Source organism: Alosa alosa, chromosome 21 (genome assembly GCF_017589495.1).
Source record: "Alosa alosa isolate M-15738 ecotype Scorff River chromosome 21, AALO_Geno_1.1, whole genome shotgun sequence".
NCBI classification, from domain to species: Eukaryota; Metazoa; Chordata; class Actinopteri; order Clupeiformes; family Clupeidae; genus Alosa; species Alosa alosa.
The window spans coordinates 12935062-12962243 of record NC_063209.1 but is presented as its reverse complement, the minus strand read 5'-3'; the positions used below and the strand labels follow the sequence as shown (position 1 = coordinate 12962243).

The window sequence follows — 27182 nt, the reverse complement described above, 5'->3', positions numbered from 1 at the left end:
CTAATGTATAAATTAATTCATGAATGTATTCTCAATCCCCTTTTGCAATCTGTCATGACAGAGAGTTACAGTAGCTATAATAGATTGATCTTACTTGAACATACCAAACTTTCTACTGCTACTGAGCCAAGGTTGGAAAGTTTCTTCAAAATTGGCAAAGGATTGGAACCATGTTTATAAATATTTTTATGTGACTACTATGTCTGTATGATTACTATATACTATGTTTTTAATTCTATGAGGAAAAATGAGCACTGAGTGTTGTCGTCATGACTCCCAGTGTTCTCTTTAGGCCTGGCATGGCAAGTGTTATCACAAGGCTGGCCTGGCCCAACAATGGCACCCACCGGGGTGAAAGGTTTGGGCTAAACAAGGGGTTGTTTCTCTCTCTGTGGGTCACTTTTCCGGTCAGTCACATTTACTCTGTTGTGGGCACTGTGGTCAATATCTCTCCCACAGGCACATTCTCTCTTCCATGATCTCGTACTCATCTTTCTCAACATTATACTGATGCCTGCACACTCCTTTTTTGACTACAGTTCATTATTCCTGATTACTTTTAAATAAATATATTTTGGTTAACCACACCACTGTTGTCCACCTCCCTCTGTGTGTTGCGGTTCTGAGCCGGTCGTAAAATTGTGCTTGAAATTGATTTCTAAGAGGAAATGATAAACCTCGTCATTATCTGCTCAGTATTTCTTTATTTGACAGCATCAACAAATAAACACATCAGCCAAAATGTAGTCAACAAAAAACATTTCATATTTGCACTGTATCATAGCACCTTATTAGCACACTTTAACAAAGCTTCACTGAAAAAGAAAAAGTGTACATCACATGGGCAAGAACAAACATGTGAACTAATAACTGAGCACAGGTCATCAATGCTACTTCTGCAGATTGTCCCGTTCAGGGATGCGTTTCCCAAAAGCATAGTTGCTAAACTGTTAGCAACTTAGTTGGTTGGCAATGGGAAATTGCATTGCAACCAACAAAGTTGTTAACTTAGTTACCAACTATGGTTTTGGGAAACGCGCCCCAGGACCAATATATTCCAATCCTGTTTATTCTCCCATCTGACACAATCTTCGTAAGGCTCGTTAGGATGATCTAATAAAAGATCACTTGAGTTAAACCAATGAATGGCCAGAGGGGGAAAGAACAGGCTTGAGGAACTAGGGGGCTGCACAGATGAAGAAAGTCTGCTTGTGAGAGATTCCTCCGGACTGTGTGTGGGTCATAACCAGCTATGTTTGGAATTCCCTTGTGATGCATGGTGTCGTGTTGGACTGCAAATGTGGCTACTGTGTCAATCTGTCATGTTATTTTGGCAAGCATTATATACAGTCTCATTAAGGCTTTACAAACTTAAAAAAAAAAAAAAAACCTTTAAAACATTTTAAAAAAAAACTATTACAGTCAATTAAAAAAGATCACTCCTAAAGTGCAAAGAAGGAGGTAATCTTTTCCCTCTTCCAAATAAAAAGCAGAACTTGGCATTTGATCATTAGTGTGCCATCCAGAGTTGCTATGGTACACAAGAGTGGTGGCTGCTGCTAACATGGAATCAGTACTTGGTGAATAAGGAAGTCTGATGGTCTCCAAAGTGCTCTCAAAGCTCTAAACATTTAATTCAGGTAAAAGCTTCATTGATGTTTATGTATGTATATACTATTATGTGGAATCTGGTGAGGAAAAATGGAGAAAAAAAAAAAACTTAAATATAATTCCAAAGAACATTTAGAAATTCAACAAATACAAAAATGATTTTATTACAGCAGTACTGGATTTTACTGACCAAATTATGTTTTTTGAACTTTAAAAGAAAAATGGAATAAAGTTGCAAATAATGGTAAAGACATGCCAATGAATGTGAAAGCACAAAAAAAAAAAACAAGTTGACCTAAAAAGCTAAGAAATGAATGCGTTCAAATGGACTGCAAATCAAGGGTAGGCCTAGGCAATGGCTAAAATATTCCTTTTTTGTCTGTACCATTTTAAGTTCTGTAAGTCGTTTTGGATAAAAGATAAAAGCTAAATTAATAAATGCAAATGTGAATATAAATATCAAAGGCTGTTATTTCCATTATTGTCTAGGCATTGTTCTAGATAATAACTTGTAGCCTAGAATTTGGGGGCACTTTCAAGACATCCAAAGTTATGTTTTATACGTTTTATTTCAATTTTAAGATAACCTCATAGAGATAACAATGGCTGCCAGCTTATGTTATGTCTTTACCATTATATGGGACCATACATTATCATACAATCCTATTGTCAGTAACGGCACTGACAACTATTGTATTTTAATATACAGACTCCCTGTGACAAGGTTCACCAAAAGGGTCTTATTTGCACTTTTTTTTTTAAATGGCCGAAGTGTAATGTAGCAAATTTTTCTGATTAAACTAATTTTCTCATCTGGAAGACATCGGTCCTGAGCCTACCCCTTTGAGGTTATAACACTAAAAATCACAACATTTCAATGCATTTCATCACAAATATGAATAAAAAAAGAACTCAAAAGACCATTGATGAATAATTAAAATGCACTTTGGTACTAGTAAAAAAAAAAAAAAAAAAAGAGTTAAAAAACAAACAACACATAGAAGTTTCAGTCCTACCTACACACCTTGATTTGCAAGTTCTACCAAAAGATCAGCTCAAACAAGCCAGTGCAGGGGCAGACACTGGCTTTAATGGTGCACTTCAAGAAGAATTTAATTTTCACTTTAGTCGGAGACCTGAAAATGCGCTCATCTTGTTGAATTCTACACGCTTCGGTTTTGTTTAATGTTTTTCTGTCACACAAGCCCACTCCGTTTCCTCGCCCCTTTGATCTTTCCGTATCTTTGAAAACCACATTGAGGAGACAAATACTTCCAAATCTTTTCTGAGCACACCGTTTGAGAGGGAAGCTCTGGTCGGTCTCAGACAACCTAAGCCCCACAGCTAAGGAGGGTGGTCCATTAAAATAGTACTGCTCCCAATTATCAGCTTCTTATTTCAAGGGGAATGAACTTTAAAATAGGGCCTTGGGGAGTTTGTTCAGTGCCCAGGGACTTCAGTCAGTCAGTAACTTACGAAACTTTAACTCCTGTTCAACTGCAGGAACAGCTGCTGGTGTTCCTATCCCTCTTGCAAATCAAGAATGTGATCAGTGAACTATACACATTCTGTTGTGGTTAGTACCCAAAACACATACCCAAAACACAACAAAAAAAGCATTGAAATGAAGCAATGACTGTCTTCTGCGAATATGTGCAAAATGTGTATATCAACTTCAGCATGAGGTACACCAAAAGGTCAAGGACCAATTAACTTAACATTAGGAGTTCATTTAAACCCTTCTCAGCTGCCCATACAACAGCCATAATATTTTCCACATTTTTTTACAATAATGTCAAATATGTGACATAATTTACAATGTGGGAATTTACAATGTGTAATAACACAATAACAATAATAATACTAATAATACTAATAATAAGATAAAGCTAATGAAGTGTCAAAAGCTTGAAATATCTTTTAATATTACAAACGTTAAAATGTGCTGAAGCAGAGGTGGGGGGAGGGGTGGATCAAGGCCTTCAAAATAAAGAGCTGTGGGATTGTGAGCACAGAGCCCCATTCAGAATAAAACACAATAAAACAGTACCAACACGTTAACCGCTATAAAAACAAGACACCAGTAGCAATCCATAAAAAAAAGAAATAATATAACAACAGCAGATCTGTGAGTGGAATTAAAATCAAAATCAATGGTGGTACAGCATTTGAAAATAAAAGAGGTCACGTCAGAAACCTTTGTGTCGTCCTCCTCCATGTCCTCTACCTCCTCTCCGTGCACCCATCACATGACCTGGAAGGAGATGTCGTTGTGCCGCTGATGGTTGCGTTTGATGATCTGCTCGATGGAGATGTAGGTGCCGGCGACGAAGCCCACCAGCCCCACCAGGCTGATGAGGGCGTTCTTCAGCACCACCCAGCAGGAGATGCCCTCGTTGTGGAAGGTGAGCAGCTGCAGCAGGGGAGGGATGATAAGGGCCAAGGCACTGCTGCTGATGGAGCCCACCAGGGAGATCACCAGGTCCAGCTCCGGGATCAGGACTGCCAGAGCACCTGCCAGGGGTCAGAAATGACATATGATGATATAGAGTGCTGGCAAAGTGCTTCAAAGGGAAATTAAAAGATGGGAAAAGCAAAAGTACCGGTACCTAATCCTCATACATACAACACAAAATACACGGATACGTAGGACAGTAAAGATACAAAATGAGTGGAGGGAGATAAGAAAGAGAAAGAGAGAGAAAGAGAGAGAGAGAGAGAAAGAGAGAGAGAGAGAGAGAGAGAAAGGATTTCTCTGAAAACTTAGTCCCCCTGTGAGGTGATCTACAAGTATTAAGTCTCTATGAACACTGAAAAAAAAGAGAAAAGTTAGCTTGCACCTCATAATGTTCTTCTTGCTTAGGGCCACTTCTGAAATTGGGTAGGTATACTCTAGATGATTTACTGTTTCAGCCAGGAGAGGCTTAGACTCGTCTGCTACTGGGCTGAAAGACACTCCTGACAGTGAGTTGAGGGAGTAGTGTGAGTGAGTGAGTGAGTGAGTATGTACGAATGTGTGTGTGTGTGCACGCGCACACACACACACACACACACACACATTGTGAATTTGACACGCATTAAGGGAGGTGGATAAAGGGCTCTTTGAAGCCCATTCATTTGCCCTTTGCTCGATTTTACAGAAATCTGTCAAACTTCGAGGAGCAGAGCGAAGGTCGATCTTTTGGGTCGCATGTTGCAGAACGCTCCCTGGGAGAGGTCAGCAGCTAATACATCGCCGGCCTCTTCAAGGATCGCCTTGTCGTGCCACGGACGACGGGAGCAGAGGCCTAACTTAAAGCTTCCCAGCTGGAGTGAGAAATTCGGCAGTGCGACTGGGACACTCCTAAAAAAACCCAGCAGAGAGGGCCCTTGTCACCCCAGGAGTCAAATAAACTCGGCGAGTTTTAGAGCCAAAATCCCTCCCCAATCCCCATCAACACAAATGTATTATGTCGCACAACACTCCAGTCCCTTGACAGATAAGACATTATGGGTTGCCAGTGGTAAAATGCATCAAGTGTAACAGGGCACAAAAAGCAACTCTCCAACTGTAGTAGCAGGGTGCCATTCCTCGAGTGGCATCTGTAAACATCCCTCAGCATGGTCTCCCTTTATGACCATGCAGGTTCAGGGGGCCATCGCCAAACACCAACATCTCCAGCTGGGCAGATCTCATTATAACTGCTCAAACATCTCTCTGTCTTGGATCCCATCCAGGCCAAGCAGAGGGAGCTTTCTCTCTCTCTCTCTCTGAGTTCTTCTCTCCTTCTCTTTTTCTCCCTGCCCCCTTCATCAACTCCTCCCGTGGCCCAGTACGGCACATTTAACGGTTCCACTGGCGTGAGCCTTCCTTTTATCTGCGCCTGTCTATCTGAATTCATCAGCCCTGCCTGGAGAACAGAGCTCATTTAACATTCAAAAGACCTTCAGATCTCCCTCTACACCCCCCATTTCATTTGTTGCACAGGCATAAGCTCCCCTTGCCTCTCTTGCAGCCATGTGGCCTTGTCTCGCTTGGGGTGAGAAGTTGTCAATCACCGTAACTCTGTAATCCGACACTTCTTCGGTGTAGGTGTGGGGAGGGACGAGCGATCTCCGTGGTGTTGGAAGCGCTGGCAACACAAGGATCGCTCACTTACACTCCTGTAGGTCTCTTTCCCCCTTCCCTGAGTCTGATTGCTAATTAGTCACCCAGGGATGGCGATTAGACAACAACGCCCTCTTGACCTACCTGACAGTTCCCTCTGTTTTCATTAGACAGAAACAATGAACGTGGGAGAAGAACATTTTCATCCCAAAGTTTCTCAAGTGATCTGGAGCAAACTATACAGGGGGGTGGCTAGATATAGTTGGTCTGGAAAGAGATGAACAGAAAACATTGTGTGAAGGGTAGGGGGAATCAAGATTTGACTGTGAACCACAAAGACTGAGACCTTTCCCCAATGTTGTAGTAGTATAGTTATGACATTATGGACGTTTTCACACTTTTTAAGGCAAGTGCAAGTAACTAACGTCTGTAAGATCGTCACAACATGGCAGTTGTTCCGATTAGCTGCTGAGGCTATTGGTCTTTTGGTCAGAAACTCAGTGAAAATGTAAGAACGCCTTCTACAGTGGACCATCACCAGATATATCAGCAAAATACATCAAAGTCAGCTGACAAGCTTAACAGATTTGTATAAGAGCCAACTGCAGTGCTACTGTCTGCAAGGCAAATGAGCTCACTAATGTTAAACAAACAAAAACATCATAATGTCTCTTTAAGACACATAGACAAAAGTTTCCATTCAAGCAAAGCCTGTGAGTGAGTACCTCTGAACAGAATCTCTGTGTGGTTGAACAGGTCGAACCTGGTTGAACACGACCATGAACAGAATCTCTGTGTGGTTGAACAGGTGGAACCTGGTTGAACACGACCATGAACAGAATCTCCACATGGTTGAACAGGTGGAACCTGGTTGAACACGACCATGAACAGAATCTCTGTGTGGTTGAACAGGTCGAACCTGGTTGAACACGACCATGAACAGAATCTCTGTGTGGTTGAACAGGTCGAACCTGGTTGAACACGACCATGAACAGAATCTCTGTGTGGTTGAACAGGTCGAACCTGGTTGAACACGACCATGAACAGAATCTCTGTGTGGTTGAACAGGTCGAACCTGGTTGAACACGACCATGAACAGAATCTCTGCATGTTCTTCGCTTTGTTCAGACACGAGCTCATTTACATAATGTCCGTTGGAAATACTAGGAGTAGTGTAACAGCTGGCTAAGTTCGGAATTCCAAATGGCCGGTTATGTTGTTCAGATATATACAGTCCAAAGGCTTGACATCCGCAGAACATGCGGACTTACACCTAGGTCTGAAAGCAGCTAAAGAGATAGAGATGGGGAACGACAAGAAGGTAAGAGAGGAGGAGGGGGAGGAAGAGGTTGGGAAACAGGACATACAGTGACAAAAACAGACAGATGAAGATAACAAGAGAGAGCTGGGGGGTTAAAGAATAAAGACCAACATAGTGTCAGCTGTAAGCTTCTAGATTTCATTGGCAAAAACTTGACTTAAAACATGATACAAACTAACAAGGACATTTGACAGAGGACAAAGACTAAGTCTAAAAAATAATAATAAATAAAGACAAAATGTTGCACTTCTAGATTCATGAGAAATGAGCTTGAGCCTCTGTCTTAGCTATTTTTACAAGGCACTGCTCCTTCAGAGCGGCTCCTTGATTTGCACACAAGCCAAGTTGGACAACTTCCACTTGAATGCAAAAATTGGGCCCAAGGGAGGCTTGAGTCAGAGTCCTCCATATTAATCTCTGGTCAGAGAGCACGAGGTGTCAATAAATTAGCACAAGTGCTCTTGCATTTTACCAGATGGTTATGAAAGGGCTGCCGTTACACTGCTCATAAGCTTCAGGTTCACTTAAAGCCCCTGATAGATGAGAAGATAAGAAATAGGTCAATCACGAGTGCTGAAAAGACGAGGGGAGAAGGTAGATCGTGTGGCTGCAATCTAATGCAATGTAATGGATGTGGGTTTCTAAGAGGGCCAAACAGATTGTGCAGACAATGAATTAGCATTCATTATGTTCATGACGCCATCCTGATCAACCAAGAAGCAATCCTGGTTCCTTGACCCATATACGGGTCACATCGGAGATCTTATCGGAGAACTTAAAACATTCTCCAGATATTTGTGTATTTTCTGATTCTATATATTCAGTTAAAGTGGGTATGTGAATGCAAATTACTTGTATAATGCTTTGATAAATAAATGGGAGATGTCAGGAAAATCCTTCTTAGGGACTCAGATATATTTGTTTGTTTTTGGGATAAATAGATGCCAGCATGGTACATCTGTTTCTGTGTATGAAATAAGGAGGGCAACAGAACAAAATCAAATCCATAAATCTCACCAGAAGCTAGCTCAATGTTGCATGTAATTTAATGTTGAGCTCTGGGTGCAGCATATTTGCTTAAATAATGTAATCTAAGCTTATATCATTCACTTACTTTACATTTCTTTGGAATTGTTGCACATAGAAACCATACAGACAAGTCTAAGTATTTAAACAAGCTTTTTGAGCAGTGATTTCCTGTAGGCATGGGGACCCCACACCCCCCAAGCCACCCGAGAGTGTCATCATTCAGATTGAGAGTGCTGTTGTGATGGAGAGAAAGCATTTCAGTCATTGTCAAAATAAGCACAACAAGCCATTAGATAAGCATCGATGCCCATTCTCACTCAGAGGCTGCAATAAAAACTAATTACCAGTTCGCCAGCTTCCTCATAACTGCTGGGCAGAAATATGCTGACTACTTTTTCTGGTGTGTGAGTGTGCTATTGTTCCATTCAGTGAAAGATAATTTTATGATCATCCTCTGCAAATTGGGTAACAATTTAGGAAGGAACAGCAACAGGATAGAGTAACTTTCAAGCATTTCAAACTTCATTGGTCTGATTAAATCACAGAGAGAAAAGGAAGGAGGGAGGGAGAGAGAGAGTGAGAGAGCGAGAGAGAGAGAGAGAGCGCGAAAGTGAGCGAAAGAGAGAGATTTGTGTGTCACAATTACATTGTGCTTGTGTGGTGTGTCCAGACAAAGCCATGTTGTCTCATTTGGGGCAGACCTGACATGCACTTAATTGGACCTGGGTGGCAGCTTGCCAGACCCAGTCACTCCCATGAAAGGACTTGTGTGACAGGGATGCAAGACTTAGATCCTGTTATCAGACGGAGGGGCTAGATGGAACTTTTGACACACACACACACACACACACACACACACACACACTCACTTTGAGCTGCACAGTCGGTGGGCACAAACAAATGGCACAAAGAAACTACCAGGTGTGAACTACCTCATCAGAATCTGATGAGGATTCTCTGGAGGTTCTTCTAACGTCTGCTTTGAACACTACAACTCACTTTGGAATACATGCTAGATCTACATACACAAAATAAATGGTAATAGGTGCAGGCTGAATTTGTTGGTATCCTGGCAGATCATTGGAAGAAAGTTTCATTTCTTCAATAAAAATGATGAAATTCAAAGCAATTTTCACGTCATGTATAGCTAGTTGCATGCCTTTGATATGTAATAGAGTGTACCGAGACATTAAACCCTCTTTGAATAGAAATAATTTAGCAAAACGTAATGCCCAGTCTCAATCTCAGGTCATGGGCCATCCAACAGGAAAATGACCCAAAACACACAGCTAAAAGCACCCAAAATGGTTAAAGGAGAATGGTGGCCATTTTTCACATATTTCTGTTTCTCAAGGTCACCGGGTAGCCAATGGCCAATGGACATGGACATGGTGAGCTACATGATAAGACTTGCAAAATGCCTATAGGCCTATTTGTTTGGAACATGCTGATGTTTGGCATTGCATTTGCGACGTCTTCAACTCCTTGACAGGGGTGCTTTGTTTCCATGTAGCATTTTAGGTTTTGATGGTTTCATGCCCTCATGTGCCAGCCATTCACTGCACCACACACTGGGATTTCTGTCCCATTTTGTTCTCAATTTAAGTGAATCCATCATGATGTCTAACATGACCAATCACATAAACATTGTCAATGTCCATAGCAATGACTGATGAATAAAGAATATCAAAATAAAGGTCCAATATTAGATTTGATACGGTAACTTTTGGTTCCCGACCCACTAGTTAAGAAACACTGTTAATGCATTTAAAACATTAACACAAGATTTTGACTCATAGAATATTACACTGCCTGCGGCACCAAGTAGATCAAGCAATAGCTCTTTCTATCTCATCTCAAATTCTGCCATCACCTCTAATACAGCCTATCAATCAATCTTCCACACTTTGGGAATTTTTAATATGTTTAAAACATCACCACAAGACAAGACGCTTGATCCTTGCAACGCACTCCCTGTGGCTCTGGGCAGATCAACCGACAGGCCTGTGCGCGTCTCATCTGGGATTCTGGGTTGGACCCACTACCCTAATGCGGAGTCTGACGTGGCTGGCCTGGAGGTCGATACCGGAGTCTGAGTCATTCGTCTGACTCCACATCCGGCCTGCACCCCTTAATGCTCCAATAGATGAGCTAGCACTTCGGACATGTTGGGCCAGTGAGCAAACATCCATATAAATCACATTAGTTTAGATTTCAGATCTGACTTCTGCCTTTGTGCAACCCAGCCATGTAGAGGTCTCTAGACAAAAAACAAAAACCTCAAATGTGTGTGTGTGTGTGTGTGTGTGTGTGTGTTTGCGTGTGAATACTGGCAAGAAATCCAAAGTACGATGTTGGTAATCTCAGCCATAGTCAAGACTGATGCAGTCTGAATCAGTAATCAGGCTTAGTACACAATAAACGAATAGCGCTACGCATAAAATGGTCTTGATTATTGTCCTGGAGTCACTATTAAGAAACTAGGATAAAGCACCTCACATGGCTGATTTCTGACATCTACACTGCTCAAAAAAATTAAAGGAACACATCGGATCTCAATGGGAAAAAAACATCATGCTGGATATCTATACTAATATGGAATGGGTAATGTGTTAGGAACGAATGGATGCCACATAGTTTTCCGGAAATTCACAGAGGGCTGAATTCAAAGACCCCTTTAAAATCCATTTTGTCTAAACTTCATCACAGCAACTCAAAATGGTACTTAGTAGTTTGTATGGCCCCCACATGCTTGACAACGTTGGGGCATGATCCTATTGAGATGGCGGATGGTGCCCTGGGGGATCTGCTCCCAGATGTGGATACGGCCATCACTGAGCTCCTTGACAGTCTGTGGTGCAACCTGACGGTGTTGAATGGACCAAAACATAACGTCCCAGTAAGGGGAGTAAGGGGAACAGTTAATGGTATCAATTTCTTCATCCTCCAGGAACTGCCTGCACACTCTCGCCACAGGTGGCGGGCCATTGTTGTGCACCAGGAGGAACCCAGGGCCCACTGCATCAGCACAGGGTCAGACAATGGGTCTAAACATTTCATCCTGATACCTGAGAGCAGTGAGGGTGCCGTTGTCTTGCCCGTAGAGGTCTGTGCATCTCTCCAAGAATATACCTCCCCAGACCATCACTGACCTACCACCAAACTGGTCATGCTGAATGATGTTGCAGGCAGCATAACAACATCTCCAGACTCTTTCACGTCTGTCACATGTGCTCACATGTGTCAACCTGCTCTCATCTGTGAGAAGCACTGGGTGTCAGTGGTGGACCTGCCAATTTTGTATTCAATGGCAAAAGCCAATTGAGCGCCACGGTGCTGGGCAGTGAGCACAGGTCCCTTTAGAGGCCATCGGGCCCTCAGGCCACCCTCATGAAGTCTGTTTCTGACAGTGTGGTCAGAGACATTCACCCAGAAGCCTGCTTTTGTAGGGCTACTGTTCCTCCTTCCACAAAGGAGCAGATATTGGTCCTGCTGCTGGGTGAAGGGCCTTCTACCACCCTGCCCAGCTCTCCTAGAGCAACTGCCTGCCTCCTGGAATCTCCTCCATGCTCCTGAGACTGCGCTGGGAGACACAGCAATCCTTCTGGTGAAGGAACGTATTGGTGTGCCATTCTGGAGGAGTTGGACTACCTGTGCAACCTTTGTAAGCTCCAGGTGACGCTACCAGTACTGACCCTAGCCAAATGCAAAACTAGTGAAAAATCAGTCAAGACAGATAAAGATGGAAAAATATCAGTTGCCACCACTTGTAAAACCATTTATGTTTTGAGGGTTGTTATATTGTTGCCACTCGAGTGCAACTGTTGTCAATTTTGTTGACACCAAATCAAGTGAAACTGATTGATAACCACCTCTTATGTAACTGGCCAGATCAATATCCCACAAGTTTGATTGACTTGATGCTACACAAAGTGTTCCCTTATTTTTATTTGAGCAGTGTATTTACAAGTCAATGTCAGAGTGACAAAAGCCTGATAGAAAGGACATCTTAGAAAAAAGAACTACACACACACAGAATTTACTGAATAGAAACTTCAGTGTCATAATCATGGAAAGTCCAGAAAACTGTTATACTGCTCAAATGCAGGGTAGGAAATGGTTTGCTGAAATATATGTGATGTTTTATGCTGCCTTAAAATGTCATTACATTGAAGAAGTCTCTCATGTAAGGTATACTGTATGTCATACTGCAGCTTAGTGTCAACTGCAGCCATACAACAAAAGACAGCACAGAGCTGTATGTTCAGTTAAATATTACAATTACAATCTTACAATAGTAAGAACATTCCCATTGGATTAGCTCATCTATAGCATCAGTACAGAAGAGTAAATATGTATGTAACAGCTTAGTCAGGTTAGGCCGATGTGCTTAAAAATGTTTACAGAGTCAATTATTCTCAGTACCATTTTTTTGATATCTTATCAGGGCCAGGGCTAACACTATTTGACATTCTGTCCACTGATTGGGGTAGAAACAGTGAATAAAAACAAAAGTGACTGATAACAGGAACAGAGATGATGCATTGGCATGCATGCTGATAAAAGTTACTGGTAGGCATATTGACCTCTGATAAGCTTTATATATATATATATATATATATATATATATATATATATATATATAAGGTTATGAGAAGCTGCACCATATAACTGTGTCACAGTACCCTTATCATCATACAACAATGCTACAGTTTAAGTTTATGTAACTTTTTGGCAACGATCTAGACTACCATGTGAATAAACTTTGTGGCTCTAGCTTACCTTGAAAAGTTGCTCTGTTAGTGTTAATTGGCCTAGATGTTGCTACATGGTGTAATTAGAGCAGGTAACACAGGCTATGCAGTTGAACTTTAGTTAGGCTACATTTCTTCCCAGTCATGCTGGTAGTGAGTGTCTTGAGAGTGCACCCAATTTAACAAGATAATCATTAGCTTGTCATTACAGTCAAACAGAAATTCAACTGTGTTCAGTCTAAAAGCTGATGAAACAGAAACTGTGTAACTTAAGCAGTATTATGGTCAAATGCAATATCACACCTTTCACAAACAACATGAACAACAACTTCTACACTGAAAGCTACATGATAAGTACATTTCTGTAATTTGTCGAGCACACATTAAAATGAAGGAAGTTGGACCGTCTAATTTATGCCAATTCTTTCAATTAAAGACTCCCTTAAAAATGGAGACATACTTTTTTCCCCCTAGTCCTGCTCCCTTAAGGTAGGGCGAAATTGAAGTGGAAAAAAAAAAATCTCATTTACTGAAATTGAAACATGTCTCTGGGGGCACTGGTTGAATCTGGCCTTGGTAAAAAAAAAAAAAAAAAAAAAAAAAAAAAAAACAGAAGCATGCGCAATGTCTCTTTCCCTGGATCATTTAAAGAAAGAGTCAGATGCAAACGCTGCTAGATTCATGAGGGGCTTTCCTGTTTGGCCCTGGCTTTAATTAAGCTTGTGTATAGCCCAAAAAGTAATTAAAAAAGGCATCTGGTGATGAAATTAAGATACATTTTTTAACTGGGAATCAGGAACCAAAAGTGTTCAAAAGACTTTTTCCAGCGAGAAGGAAAGAGAGTGAGAGAACAGGAGAGTGATTGGAAGGGAAATAGGGAGAGGAAAGAGAGAGAGAGATGAGATGAGATGAGAGGAGAAGGAAAGAGAAGAAGAGGGTCTGTGAGAGTGAAAGTAAGTAACAAGGGCTGAGAGAGAGAAAGATGGTCCAGTAAAGGCTGAGTAAAGAGCAGTGCAAATGGACACCTCCTCACAACCAAAAAACCCCCAGAAACATTACATTGCATTACATACTACATACATAACCGCAGGGCAGCAAAAAGAAAAGGCAAAGAATATGTTATCAGAGCTCTCTTTTCAGGGAGACAACAAATATCATTTATCTTGCAGCAAGTGCTCTTAGACATCAAGATATCACATTAATTTAAGCGGCACCCGCCGGGCTAAGAGCATTTCAACACAGGCAGACATGACTGCGCATTTAGAGGCCGTTTACACGAAACCGCCGGGTGAATTTTCTCTTACCGCTTTCACAGCTTTAACGTCTCCGGCAAGAAAAAACCTCGTGTGCACACACAGAGGTGTAACCGGCTAAATGTGCTGTAGTGCATATGCCAGACCAGTCGATGGCGCCGCTGTGCTGAAGCTTCACGATAATTTCGCATGAATCGCGTAGAAAAAAAACATTTTTGAAACAGTTTGTTAAGCCAGAGAATGTCTAATAAGGGCTCTGGTTAAGCAGTCGCATGAAATAAGGAGACTACAGACAATTCGGTTTTCAATTCAACTGTTAAACTAATAAAGTTCATTTTCAAGGTATGTGACAGCTATGTGAAATTTCAAATGCTTAGCCTACGCATTGCATTAGGTCTGAGCACCACTGGAGAAAACACTAACATGCAGTAAGCTAGGTTAAGCGAACGTGTGCTTCTAAATTAACCACTAAAGGCTGATAGGCTACATTGTGCACATAAATCATGACAGGGGAAAGAAAAACATTTTAATATGATAAATAAATGGTTTGGTTTGTTTTGACAAGCAGCATGTCAGGTCGAGTGCTGTGGCTAAGTTGAGAGGTGGGGCTATGTCGTCATAAAGTTGCCGGCTTCGCACCTACAGGCGTCTACACGGCACGGTCTAGCCGGCGGTTTCAAAAAGTTCCCACTTCGGAAGCCGGTTTCAAAAGCTATCGGTTTCAGTCTCCTAAACTGCCGGCGTTGTGTACAGGCAAGGCGTAACCGTTAACAAAACCTCACCGGTGTCACAAAAACCGGCGTTGTGTGCACGGCCTCTTAGAAGAGGGAGGTAAAAAAGTACAAGCTGACACATATGCCTGGACAAAGGACACATCTCTGTGAAATCAGCTGGAAATTAAGCCCAGAGTCCAGCTCTATACATGAATATGGATTGCATCCCCCACCCCACCCTTCACATATTCACAGTGTTGCTAATAGGTCAGTCTGATTGGGCAATTCTCTAGCGAACGGACAGAATTTCAACCGTGTCCAGAGCGAGATCAAATGGCGAACCTGGGCGGTATGACTTTGGGAACTAGTGTTAATTTTGTCACCTATTTTTAATTTAGTCTTAGTCTTGTCTTGTGACGAAATTTCCTTTTTAGTCTTTGTCATATTTAGTCATTCAAATATAATTTTTGTTAGTCAAGTTTTAGTCAACTAAAAGTCTCATCATTTTAGTCTAGTTTTAGTCAAAAGAAAACTAAAGCTATCTTAGTCTTCATCAGTTTTAGTCAAAACATTTTAGTCTTTTTTTATAACAAATTATTTCTGATTACCATTTCAGTCAAATAGTGTTTCACACATCTCAATTTTCTAACAATATTATGTGTCCACAGGGCTACTCGACTGTTATAATTACTCATTCTGATTTTTTTGTCAGTCAGTACATGCACAGGTAAGTCGAGCTACAGTTATAGCTCGGCTGGGATTTGGCCATAGACAGTAAAAGATTTGACTGGACCACTGTCATGATCTTTATAGACCAGTGTTCACAAAGTGTGGTCCGGGGACCACTGGTGGTCCATAAGCTATCCCAAGTGGTCCACGAAAGCAGACGTGGTAAAATATAATATAGATGAGTTGTTTGCAATATTGAACCAACTTGTATGTAAATTCAAACTGTTCTACAACACTGTCTATGTCAGATATGCCAGTTTAAATCATATGAATCCTCTGACACAATTAAACTAAGTGCAAAGACAATAAGCAAGGTGGTTCAGTGAGTATTGTGTAGGCTAATATACTGCTAGGTCTATTTTTTTTTTTTAGCTAGGTGGTCAGTGCGTTTCTTTTTTATTGATTAGTTAAGTGGTCCTTCATCTGAAAAAGTTTGAGAAACACTGTCTTGGACACAAGTATGAATGTTTTACTCCGCCACGCTTAGATGCATTATATGCTTCAAACGCAACACAAACTCTCAATCTTAGCTAACTTGCTAGCTTAACTTTCCATATTAGCTTACTTCCTAGCAAACTTTGCATCATCAGTGTAACTAGTTAAATAGTTGACATTACTTGCTGAAAATTTTCGTATGGACATTCTGGGGGATGTTAATTTGTATATGTATGAGAGAAGCTTCAACTTCTGGGTATGTAGCATTGTGGCATAAAGCCTAACTCTGGCAGAAATCTCAAGTCAAGTCAGATTTATTTTTAAAGCGCATTTAACATGCACATAGTGCAAACCCAAAGCGCCCACAAACAAGACACATAACAACAAGACAAACGATGCCGGATGGAGCGTGAGTCGCCAGCCGCATCCACGACATCAAGACATGACAAATACATTTAAAAAATAACAAATACAAAAAAAAATGCCGGACGGAGCAGCCGTGAGTCGCCAGCATACCCGTGACACCAATACATACAATACAGACAACAAAACAAATAAACAAATAAAAAAAAGAAAATATATTTAAAAAGGGGAAGAGTGATGTTAAAATTAGTCCAATTTCCAAACCAGCTGAAAATGTCCAAGGGCAATGATTATCCGTGAAAAACTGGCGCGACAGAGCTGTGTCTTCACAACCGATGCAATACCAACAAAGTTCTTTAGCAACTGACCAACCCGTGAAATTCACTGGCAGTCTGGAGATAACGTTAACGCTAGAAGCTAGGCCTTGTAGACCGCAGTCTGAGATGACTGGAAGCACAGTCCAAAGTACTGGCGATTATCGCGGTAGATCCGCACCGGGTGGACTTAACAGCCACCGCTTGTTGCCCGCGGAGATTGCAGCTCTTCACCGCTAACGCTAGTCTGCAGTTGGCAAGGCAGCTCGCAGGTCAGCAACAGCTCGGCGGCCACGGCAGATCTTTCGCCGAGTAGCTAGCCTAGGTCCAGCTGTCCCGAGATCCCTCGACCAGACAGTGAAGTGCACTGTTCACGGATGGATGGAAGGAAGGATGTCAGAGTCTGCAGTTGGCATGGCAGCTCGCAGGTCAGCAACAGCTCGGCGCCACGGCAGATCTTTCGCGAGAGTAGCCTAGTTTCAGCTGTCCCGAGATCCACTCGACCAGACAGTGAAGTGCTGCAACCGCCACGGATAGATAGAAGGATGTCCGATGCCAAGTTAGGGCAAAGCTAGCCATAGCAAGCTCCCAATGGACAAATGTCAACGACATCAGCTGACTTAAAAAAGTAAGCAGTAAAAAGGACTAAGAATAACATTTAAAACTATCAAAAATAGCGTGAAATAAATAGGGAAAACATTTAACTAGACAAACCAATATAAAAAATAAACATGACATTACATAAAATTACTTAACATTACATAAAACAAACAAAAACATGATGCCAGACGGAGCGGGCGCGGTCTCGCCAGCCGCCCCCGTGAACTCCAGCAACCTAATCTCCGTGTTCTTGTTCCATGTAGTTTCCTGCTGCAGCCACAGGGTTGCAGCAACAGCACGTAGACTAGCCTACAGGAAAGCTGCTGCGCATGAACCATGAACTCATTCGGAATACTTTGAAAAGGTAACAGCTATTCTGTCTTCTCATTTTGTAGACTAAAATGGAAGAGAAATTTTATCTTAGTTTTATTTCAAGCAAAACATTTTAGTCTCGGCTTTTTTTCACAACAATAATGCATCTTAAGATAGTCTTAGTCAGTGTTTCAGAACATTAGTGCAGTCTCGTCATCATCTCGTCTTAGTCATGGAAAAAAAGGTTGTTGACGAACATTTTTCCTCTCGTCTCGTCTGACGAAATTAACACTATTGGGAACAGAGCGCGTGAGCCTAAGGTGAGGGCAAGGCTGGAAGAGACGGTAGTGTTAATTTTGTCACCTATTTTTAATTTAGTCTAAGCTTCGGTAGTTGAAATCTCCAGTGTTCTTGTTCCATGTAGTTTCGTGTTGCAGCCACAGGGTTGCAGCAACAGCACGTAGACTAGCCTACAGGAAAGCTGTTGTGTATTCCTCATTCGGAATATTTTGAAAACGTAACAGCTAGATATTCTGTCTAGGGATCGACCGATATGGATTTTTTTCCATCAGCCTTAGCCGATGACCGATACAGGCTGCCGATTTTCTTGAGCCGATATTTGAAGGCCGATACTGCTTTTATTTTGCTCCCTCAATTTACATCATACAAATGACACATAATTACACAAATGATGATAACAAATGTTATAAGTCTCAATTTAAAAAAGGAACATTTATTGAACTTATGGATGGGTGCACTGGATATGGTTACTGTAACTGTGCAAAATGCTTTCATCAACATCTTACAACACAGCCTTGATGATGCATTGCTTGCTGACATATTATAAGACATAATTCAAGTCATCACAAAATGTCCTTTGTCAACACATTTAAATAATTTAAGAAAACAATAAGCCTGAAAAGTAGCTATTGAAATAAAGTGTTTGATTTGTCATTTTAGACTGCATGGTTTCAATTTTTCTATGTCTATATTTTTCTAAAAAAAGCTGCCAGATTTGTCAACCACAGAACATAAATCAGCAGAGGAAAATAACGTGGAAATAACGTGGTGTCAGATGTTTCTGTTCTAAACGGCATCAACGTCAAAAGGTATAAAAACGTATCTCTCAAAGTTTTAAAATCTCTCCTTCAGGTAGCGCAGCACTCTCATATCGTTGTGATGCGTGTGTCCCACTGAGTGAAACCAGAGACTTTCTAATGAGGAGACACAGCACTCAAAAAATACTCCATAGAAATGCATGGGGCTAGTTTGTCACGCCAATATGGCCGTTGTCTACACATATCCCACCCCTTCCTCGGCAAAACGTCAACATGTGAATACATTGAGCCAATCATATGGTGTGTTGTGAAGACATGGTGCCAATCATGTGTTGTGATCTCGCCGCTGGAGCAAGATTGGTGTCGTGAAGCCTTAGCGCGACGCCAAGCAGTTCGACCCAAAGACTGTGCCCGATAAGTGCCCATAAAACGTTGGTATATGGCCGCCGAGTGGAGGGACTTGCCTAAAAGGACTTTGGTGAAACAGACCAGACGCACACACAAACTTCTGTTTGGTAGCTGACGAACCACCATTGAACTGGATTGATAATGATAACGTTAGCAAACGGCTCTAAACAAGTAAGGCATACACGGTATGTCTGGTACATGATAAACGTTAACACGAATTAATATTCAACTACACGTCTCTCATTATTAAAGCTCTGATATCACTGCGATGGCAACTCTGCCCTTTCGAAGGGAGAGGGGAGGGAGACGCACACACCACACGCGTCCAAAACTCAGCCAGGTGGTCGCTGAATAAAACTCCCACAAATATCTCCGAACGTCGGCATTACTTAATCATATGATTGACCAGTGTTCCTAACAGCTACCGCTAACACATGCATACGGATAGCCTACAACTTAGCTATTTGCAGCTCCCTAAATACAATGGCAAGCATGTTTTATAGAACAGGCATTCAGGGAGAGAGACACACACACACACACACACACCACACGCTCCAACACTCAGCCAGGTGGTCGCTGAATAAAACTCCCAAAAATTCCACGGAACAACGTTGGCATTAGGCTACTTAATCATATGACCAGTGTTTGTAACAGCTACCGCATGAATATGGATAGCTTACAACTTAGCTATTTGCAGCTCCCTAAATACAATGGCAAGCAGTTTTAGGCTATAAACGATCATTAAGCATTAAAAAAAGTAGCCTACCTATCTATCATTCGTGTTTTCCATTTGGACAGACAAACATGCTTCCACCTTCAAAGTGTATGGCAATATTTCAGCTAAGTCAAACAGTTAAAAGATGCTTTGAAAGTTTAAAGTTTACTGTTGTCTTGAAGAGCAGGATTTCAGCACTCTGCTCATGGGGGAGGGGCAGTCTGCACGTGAATTGCAGCGTCTCCAGCAACACAGAGCTGCCTGTTTATGCCTGTATGTAAATAATGCGGGGAAAAAAACTATCGGCGAATGCAGCGCTTATCGGCCGATGCCGATACACGTAAAAACGCAAATATCGGTCGATCCCTAATTCCGTCTTCTCATTTTGTAGACGAAAATGAAGAGAGATTTTATCTTAGTTTTTATTTCATGCAAAACATTTTAGTCTCGTCTTTTTTCATCAACAATAATGCATCTTAAGATAGTCTTAGTCAGTGTTTCAGGACATTACTGCCGTCTCGTCATCGTCTCGTCTTAGTCATGAAAAAAAAGGTTGTTGACGAACATATTTCCTCTTGTCTCGTCTGACTAAATTAACACTACCCTGCGGGGACGTGATTTTTATGCCGTGGCAGACGGACACAGTCCAGGGAGCAGAGCCAAGGGTGACCAAAGGTGGCCTGTGAAATGCGAGGGCTGAATCAAAGTAGCGCTCCAGGGCATGGCATTCTCCTGGAGATATCTCCGAGTTTTCCAGACACGTGTTTCTGATTGTTTTTTACACAGACAATACTGGGGGTCTTTATGAGGAGAAGAGCCATTCCTGGAAACTAGAGCAGCCTGGTCGGGATGTTAGCTTTACAGGTCAGGGCCACCACCTCAGATGAGGTCATCAATACGTCAGCTTGACAAAGCCGCCCACACTTGTACCTAGTCAGAAGGTCAGCTTCTAAGAGGAAGCATAGGAGGAGCAGCAGGAAGGGGAGAAAGAGAGGAGGAGGAGGAGGAAGAGAAAGGTGATGAGAAAGAGCATGAGTATAAAGAACAGGAGGGGAATGAGATGATGGAGGAGGAGGGGGAAGGAGAGGAGCAAAAGAAAGAGGACATAGAAGAAAAGGAGGAGGAAGAGCAGAATTTGTACTGCCTCTTCGCTTGGCCCCCCCACATCGCCACATGTGATATGGGGCAGGCCGGTGAATGTGATTGAGGTGATTTAGGTTAGGTCATCCTTTTGTCTGTGCTCAGTACGCAGGAGCCTTCATGATGCAGTGAGGAAAAAACATAAAAACAGAGACCCTGAATCAAGAGCATCCTCCTAAACTTATATTCCACATGCTCCACATATTCCACATGCACATTCCACTCACTGTTCATATGCACTTAATGAATGTCATCCTTTGTAAAGGGTGGGGGTATATGTTCTGATGATTTCTAGATATTGTATCCTTTGGCAAAACTTTTTTAACGAATTGTCATGCCAATAAAACAATTTGAATTGAATTGAGAGAGGAGACAGAGACGGACATAGAGAAAAAGAAGAAGAAAATTAAATACTAAAATGCAGAGAGAGAGAGAGACGAAACGAAAGAGATAAAAAGGTAGCAGATAGTTTGATCATGCTGTGCCCCCCTCAAATGTTTGGAACATGGAACAGCTGGCATTTGGAGGCATACAGCGCTGCCAAACTACCTCAACTCCCGTCTGAACTAGTCGACAGGGGTCCTCATTAGCTGAACACAGAGCTGGCCCTGGACCCCTCCCGAAGCTCCGTCAAGCCAGGGAGAGGAACCCAGCATACAGACAGCCTCCGGGCCACTTTTAATCACCTCCCGTGACTGTGGCAGGGACGGAGGGTGGGGGTGGAGGTGGTGGTAGGACAATATTAATGACAGTCAAAACAAAAGAGGAGTTCGCGAACACAGTCTTCTGAGTTCATGGTTTCTCGGACACAGACCAGTGTGGCAAAATGATCAAAGCAACTTGTGGTACACAAACACACTTATTCCAATTGAAAGACAAGCCACAGCCTTTTCCTCCCGAAGACGATCGATACAAATTTCTGCTTCTGCTTCAGCCAATTTATCCATGCGACTCCTGGTTAAAAGGCTCCAACTGTGGCATCTCTGCTAAACACTACGAGTGCAGTCATTTGTTCTAAGCTAGCTGGCGTTTGCATTTTAGCTCCGCACCTCTTGACCTCTAAAGCAACTACCTCAGCAGCACTCAGCTGATTCACAACCTACCTCAGTGTTTCCCATACATTGACTTATTTGTGGCGGCCCACCACAATATCAACATTGACCACCACACAATGATTTTCCATGTTGTACTATTCTCTCAACGAACCTACATGCATGTTTAAAGACACAGATACATGTAGATAGATATATACAATATGGACAGCTAGTATTAGGACGCCTGGCCATTATACCAACAGGAACTTTTATGACATTCAATTCTAAATCTATAGGCATAGATTTCCACTCATCTGGGAAGGCTTTCCTCAAGATTCTGGAGAGTGTCTGGGATGTTTTGCCCATTTATCCACAAGAGCATTTGTGAGGTCAGGCACTAACGTTCTGCATCTGAATCGGCATCTGCTTCAAACAGAAATTCTGATTGATCTACTTAAGAAGTGGTATGATTGTGACTGGAGAAGATATTGTTTATTTAACGTTTCAACAACCAGTAACAACAACAAGATATCATTGCAAACTGTTATGATATCTGTTTAGCCTATGTAGCCAAATGCTAACAGATGCCTTGTTCAATATGAAAGCTTTACATTATCTGGTATCTGTTATGTGTTACGATATCTGTGTGAACTGTGGGGGCGGTGGTAGCGTAGTGGTTAAGGAGCTGGGCTAGCAAGCAGTAGCCTGAAAAGTTGTGGGTTCAATTTCCTGCTTCCACCGTTGTGCCTTTGAGCAAGGCACTTAAAGGTGCTCTAAGTGATGTTGGGTAATGTCACTTCTGTTGACGTTCAAACAAAACCGAGAGCTAGCTCGCTACTCCCTCCCCCTCCTTCTCGTGCAATTGAAACTCTGCTAAACGTGCATCTCGTCAGTGATTGGCTGGAACAGTTTGTTATGTTTCTTTGGTCCAGGCTGGACCAGGCTGTTTTTGTTGCCGTTTTTGGATCCTGGGCTGTTCCTGGCATTTTTACAGTGTATTCAGGGCACAGGCAGCTAGCGGATGGTATGTGATCTGATGTTGCTATATCTGATGTTTGCTTTAACCTCAAGTTGCTCCGGGGACATGTTTAATATTATTGACATATGTAAGTCAACTTTGGATAGAAGCATCTGCTAACATATTGAGAGAGAGAAATGTATGCATACACATACATGCACACATGCAACCAAGCATACCCAGACACTCTATGCAAACAAACCCACACTCAATCAAACCCTGCCTGCCTGCCTGCGTGCGTGCGTGCATGTGTGCGCGTGCATTCACGCACGTGTTCAGGCCTGTGTGTGCTCGTGTTTTCAGCCAGAGGCACATCGATTTTTGTCATTTAGCTAATCTTCCCTCCAGGTGGCGGTCAATTTAAAGGCCAGATGCACTGAAACCAAAAACAAAAACAAAAACACTTTGAAGTGCATTTGTTTATCGTCCTCGCGCAAAAGGTCTCATTCAAACGCTCACTCGTATCGGCAGCTGTGTTATCTCCACGGCCGAGTCCATGGGCTGTTTGAGATGTCTCAAATCTCATCCCCGACGCTGCTTACAACTGGCAGCCACAGTGAGTCATTACACGGTCAACAGCAACCGCACACACCACACAACAAGGAATCGGTACTCTCAGGGTGTACAACGGGTGCCTCAGTGCACTGTGGAGCGTGGAGGTCATGGCTTTGCCGCAGGGACAGATTTCATGAGATGTCACATCATGTGAGTGAGAGAGTGAGTCGCCAAGTGACTGACTGAATGACTAACCCGGTGAGTGGATGGAATCCAAATAATTGGTCATTATGCGTGATATCACCCTTCCAAGGAAGACATTTTGAACATTTTCCTTATTCTTGATATGTGGTTTCTCTGGAAGACAATTTACAAACTCCTCCTTCCATAGGTTTTCCAGCCAACAACTGTGGTAAATTCCCACTGAAAAGGCCTATGTACCACTCTGCAGTAGAAACTCACTGATTGGTTTGTCAAAATGTCAATCACCTGTAAAGGGGAAGAACCTTGACTTCTGATTGGACATGTGACGTATGGAAACTAGGAGGCCCTGAGATATTGTGTAGTGTATAAGACAGTGTTTCTCAAACTATTTTTTCTGGGGACCCACTTTTTAAAAATGACAGACTATCGCGACCCAACTCGTGACTGTGGTAGTTAACAAACTAGATCCTTATAGAAAGCTGTTAGCTTTCCTAAGCTATAAGGTATAAGGAACCAATGAGCTAGACAACAAATTCCCATTATGTTATTGTGTAGCTTAGTACCCTGGGAGTGAGACAGCTATAAGTTAGTGTCTTCAGAGTGAGACAGCTGTCTGCGTGACTTTCTGAGTCACTCCTTAGAGCAGTGGTTCTCAAACGTTTTCTTTCATTCCCCACTTTGATCAAGGGGGCATTCTCAAGCCCCACCTGTCCCTCATCGCTCTAAGAAAGTGGTAGGTCAAGCTTAAAATTGTCAAATTTATTGAAATAATGACAAGTTCTAAATATATCCTCTTTAACAAAGTTAAAATCAGCTGGTGCTGCAGATATAATAATGGATGATGGTGGATTTCCGCAGGTCTAAGCCCGCTCTGCTACCAGTCTCCATTGATGGGGTCAATGTGGAGGTGGTAAGCACCAGGTGGGTCTCCACCTGGACAATAAACTGGACTGGTCAGCCAACACTGATGCACTCTACAAGAAAGGACAGAGCAGGCTGTACTTCCTGAGGAGGCTGCGGTCCTTCAATGTGTGCAGCAAGCTCCTTAGGATGTTCTACCAGTCTGTTGTGGCTAGCGCCCTCTTCTATGCAGTGGTATGCTGGGGAGGAAGCACAAAGAAGAAGGATGCTGGGCGACTTGACAGGCTGGTAAGGAAGGCTGGCTCTGTAGTGGGAGCTGAACTGGAGTGCATCACTTCAATATCTGACAAAAGGACCCTAAACAAACTGATCAACATCTTGGACAATGAATGTCATCCACTCTCACTATCAAAAAGCAAAAGAGCTTGATCAGCTGGAGACTTCGCTCACTGCCATGCACAACTGAAAGGCTGAGGAAGTCATTTGTTCCTAGGGCCATTGAACTGTTCAATGCCTCACTAAAGGGAAGAGGAGAGATGAGTACTGACTGCCCACTACTGCTTTACTACTGTTTTACTAATGTACACAGCCTAATGTTTTTCACTACTGTTTTACTGCTACACTGTTTTTCATGCTATATTAGCACACATGATCAATGGCTGCGGTCAGGCTTCTGCTACAATACTGAATGAATGATTTTTTTATTAATTTTTTTATTATTTATTTAATTTTTCTTTTTCGCATGCCCAAATTTCCGTTAATGATTCCCGGGACACTGAAAGACCGGGGTACACAAAACTTGGTGGGCATATACCCCCACATGGATAGCATGGAACCGTCATTTTTCGTTTTGATCTGTAGCCCCCGCTGGACTGGACCCCGAAAGGAGGGTAGGGCAGACACAGTTCTCTGTGAATATCTTGAGAACTGTAGGGCCTAGGATGACCATTTTTTCCGTGATGTTTGCCTCCAGGGGTCATCTTAACCCATTTCATGTGCACACATGTGCACAAACAGACACACACACACACACACACACACACACATACATTCACAGTAATCATGCATTATGACACATACTCACACAGTAGACATATGTACGCTTGCATGCACAGGCACATACGCAGGCACACACACACACACACCCACACACATAACATAAACATAACACAAACAATCAAGAATTTCTCAGAATTATGAACAGGCAAGATGGAGGTGGGGTTGTATAAAATGAATTACATGTGAAATCTATGAACTAATCATGTTTTGGTACTTGTTGTCTAGCAGATACCAGTGAGAATTGAGTGTGGATAATGCAATTTAGTGAGACAGTTAAAATCCTATAGGCCTTTCAGCGTGATTTCTTTTTGTGGAAAAAATGTGCTGGACTGGGCGGCGGTCATATTTTGTACCGCTCTGCGGTACATCTAGTTTATGCTGGTCTCTAGACCTTACTCTTGCACTGTTGCACTGTTGGACTAATGTTGGACTACTTTTTGCACCTTCACCATGACACTCACTCTCTTGAGCACCTTGCCATGCACACATAACTAAAGGACTATGGTTGGACTACTACCTTGCCATGCACACATAACTAAAGGACTATGGTTGGACTATGGTTGCACCTTCACCATGACACTCACTCCCTTTAGCACATTACCAGTCCCGGCCCTGTCACTACAAGCGTCTTATGCTTGATCACCCTCAAGCACATTGGACCTTCTTAATTTAATTTATATAGTGTATTTAGTATTTAGTTTTGTTAGTTTTCTTATCTTGTACTGTCTTTATTGTACAGTGGAGTTTAGTTATATGTTTATACTTATGTTTACCATTTCTGCTGTAAGTGCATGTTGTGTGTGATGCTACTGAGACCCTTGAATTTCCCCATGGGGATCAATAAAGTATCTATCTATCTATCTATCTATCTATCTATCTATCTATCTATCTATCTATCTAATAAATAAATACATAATAACACACATATTTCTGTTTTCCAGCAACATATTAGGAATCATAGGCCATTTTACAGCATTGTACAATATATTCAATGAAATACCAACAGGCTGCATTAAATGGATCCATAATCCAGTCATACTGAGCACTGCTGGTTGCGAAATATTTTTTAAATAAACTTTGCAGGGATGTGATGTAGGCCTACTGTTTAACACATGGGATCACAAGAGTGGCTCCCGAATCAGACGTTTCAGCAATTTCGCTCAGAAATCTCAAAGGCATAATACTGTCGCGATCGAGGCGCCTGCCCCATACCTCAAGTTTTGTTGGTGAATGCAGTAATCTTATTTGCTAGGTGAGGTAGGTGCTTGTCTTTGCCTTGTAACTGGACATTTAACTCAAATGTATCGCTAAGATATATCGCTAAGGGACTGTACGATATTTAGCGGAGGGGAGGGCCGGTCGCCAGACGATCGGGTTAAAAATGTTCTGCCTGGCCCTCCCCCCTGGTCAAATTTTTTTTTTCCAGGGGCCTCCCCCCGGCTCAAAAAAATTCTCCTAGGCCCTCCCCCCTACGTGAATAAAATAAAACGGGTCGAAAAATGACGTTTACAAGGTTAAAACGGCCAGGCAGCAAATGTCATAAGCACACACACACACACACGGGTAGACTACACAACAGTGTTGCGCGGGTTTGGTCACAAGCGGCCCGCGGTCGCCTGATATTTTAATCAACCAGACTGCAACTCGGACCGCAAATATTAATTAGGAC

General features: G+C 42.3%; 1 protein-coding gene across 3 annotated transcripts in view; it reads right to left on the bottom strand.

Moving 5' to 3' along the window:
- Window positions 1-684: 684 nt before the first annotated feature.
- The window catches only part of slc36a1 (solute carrier family 36 member 1), a 74656-nt gene continuing 48158 nt past the window's right edge, over window positions 685-27182 (bottom strand). For all 3 annotated transcript variants that reach the window (XM_048231062.1, XM_048231060.1, XM_048231061.1), the window contains exon 12: window positions 685-4125. In XM_048231062.1, the coding sequence (XP_048087019.1) occupies window positions 3857-4125 (269 nt within the window). In that variant the 3' untranslated portion in view covers window positions 685-3856. The remainder of the gene's footprint in view (window positions 4126-27182) is intronic.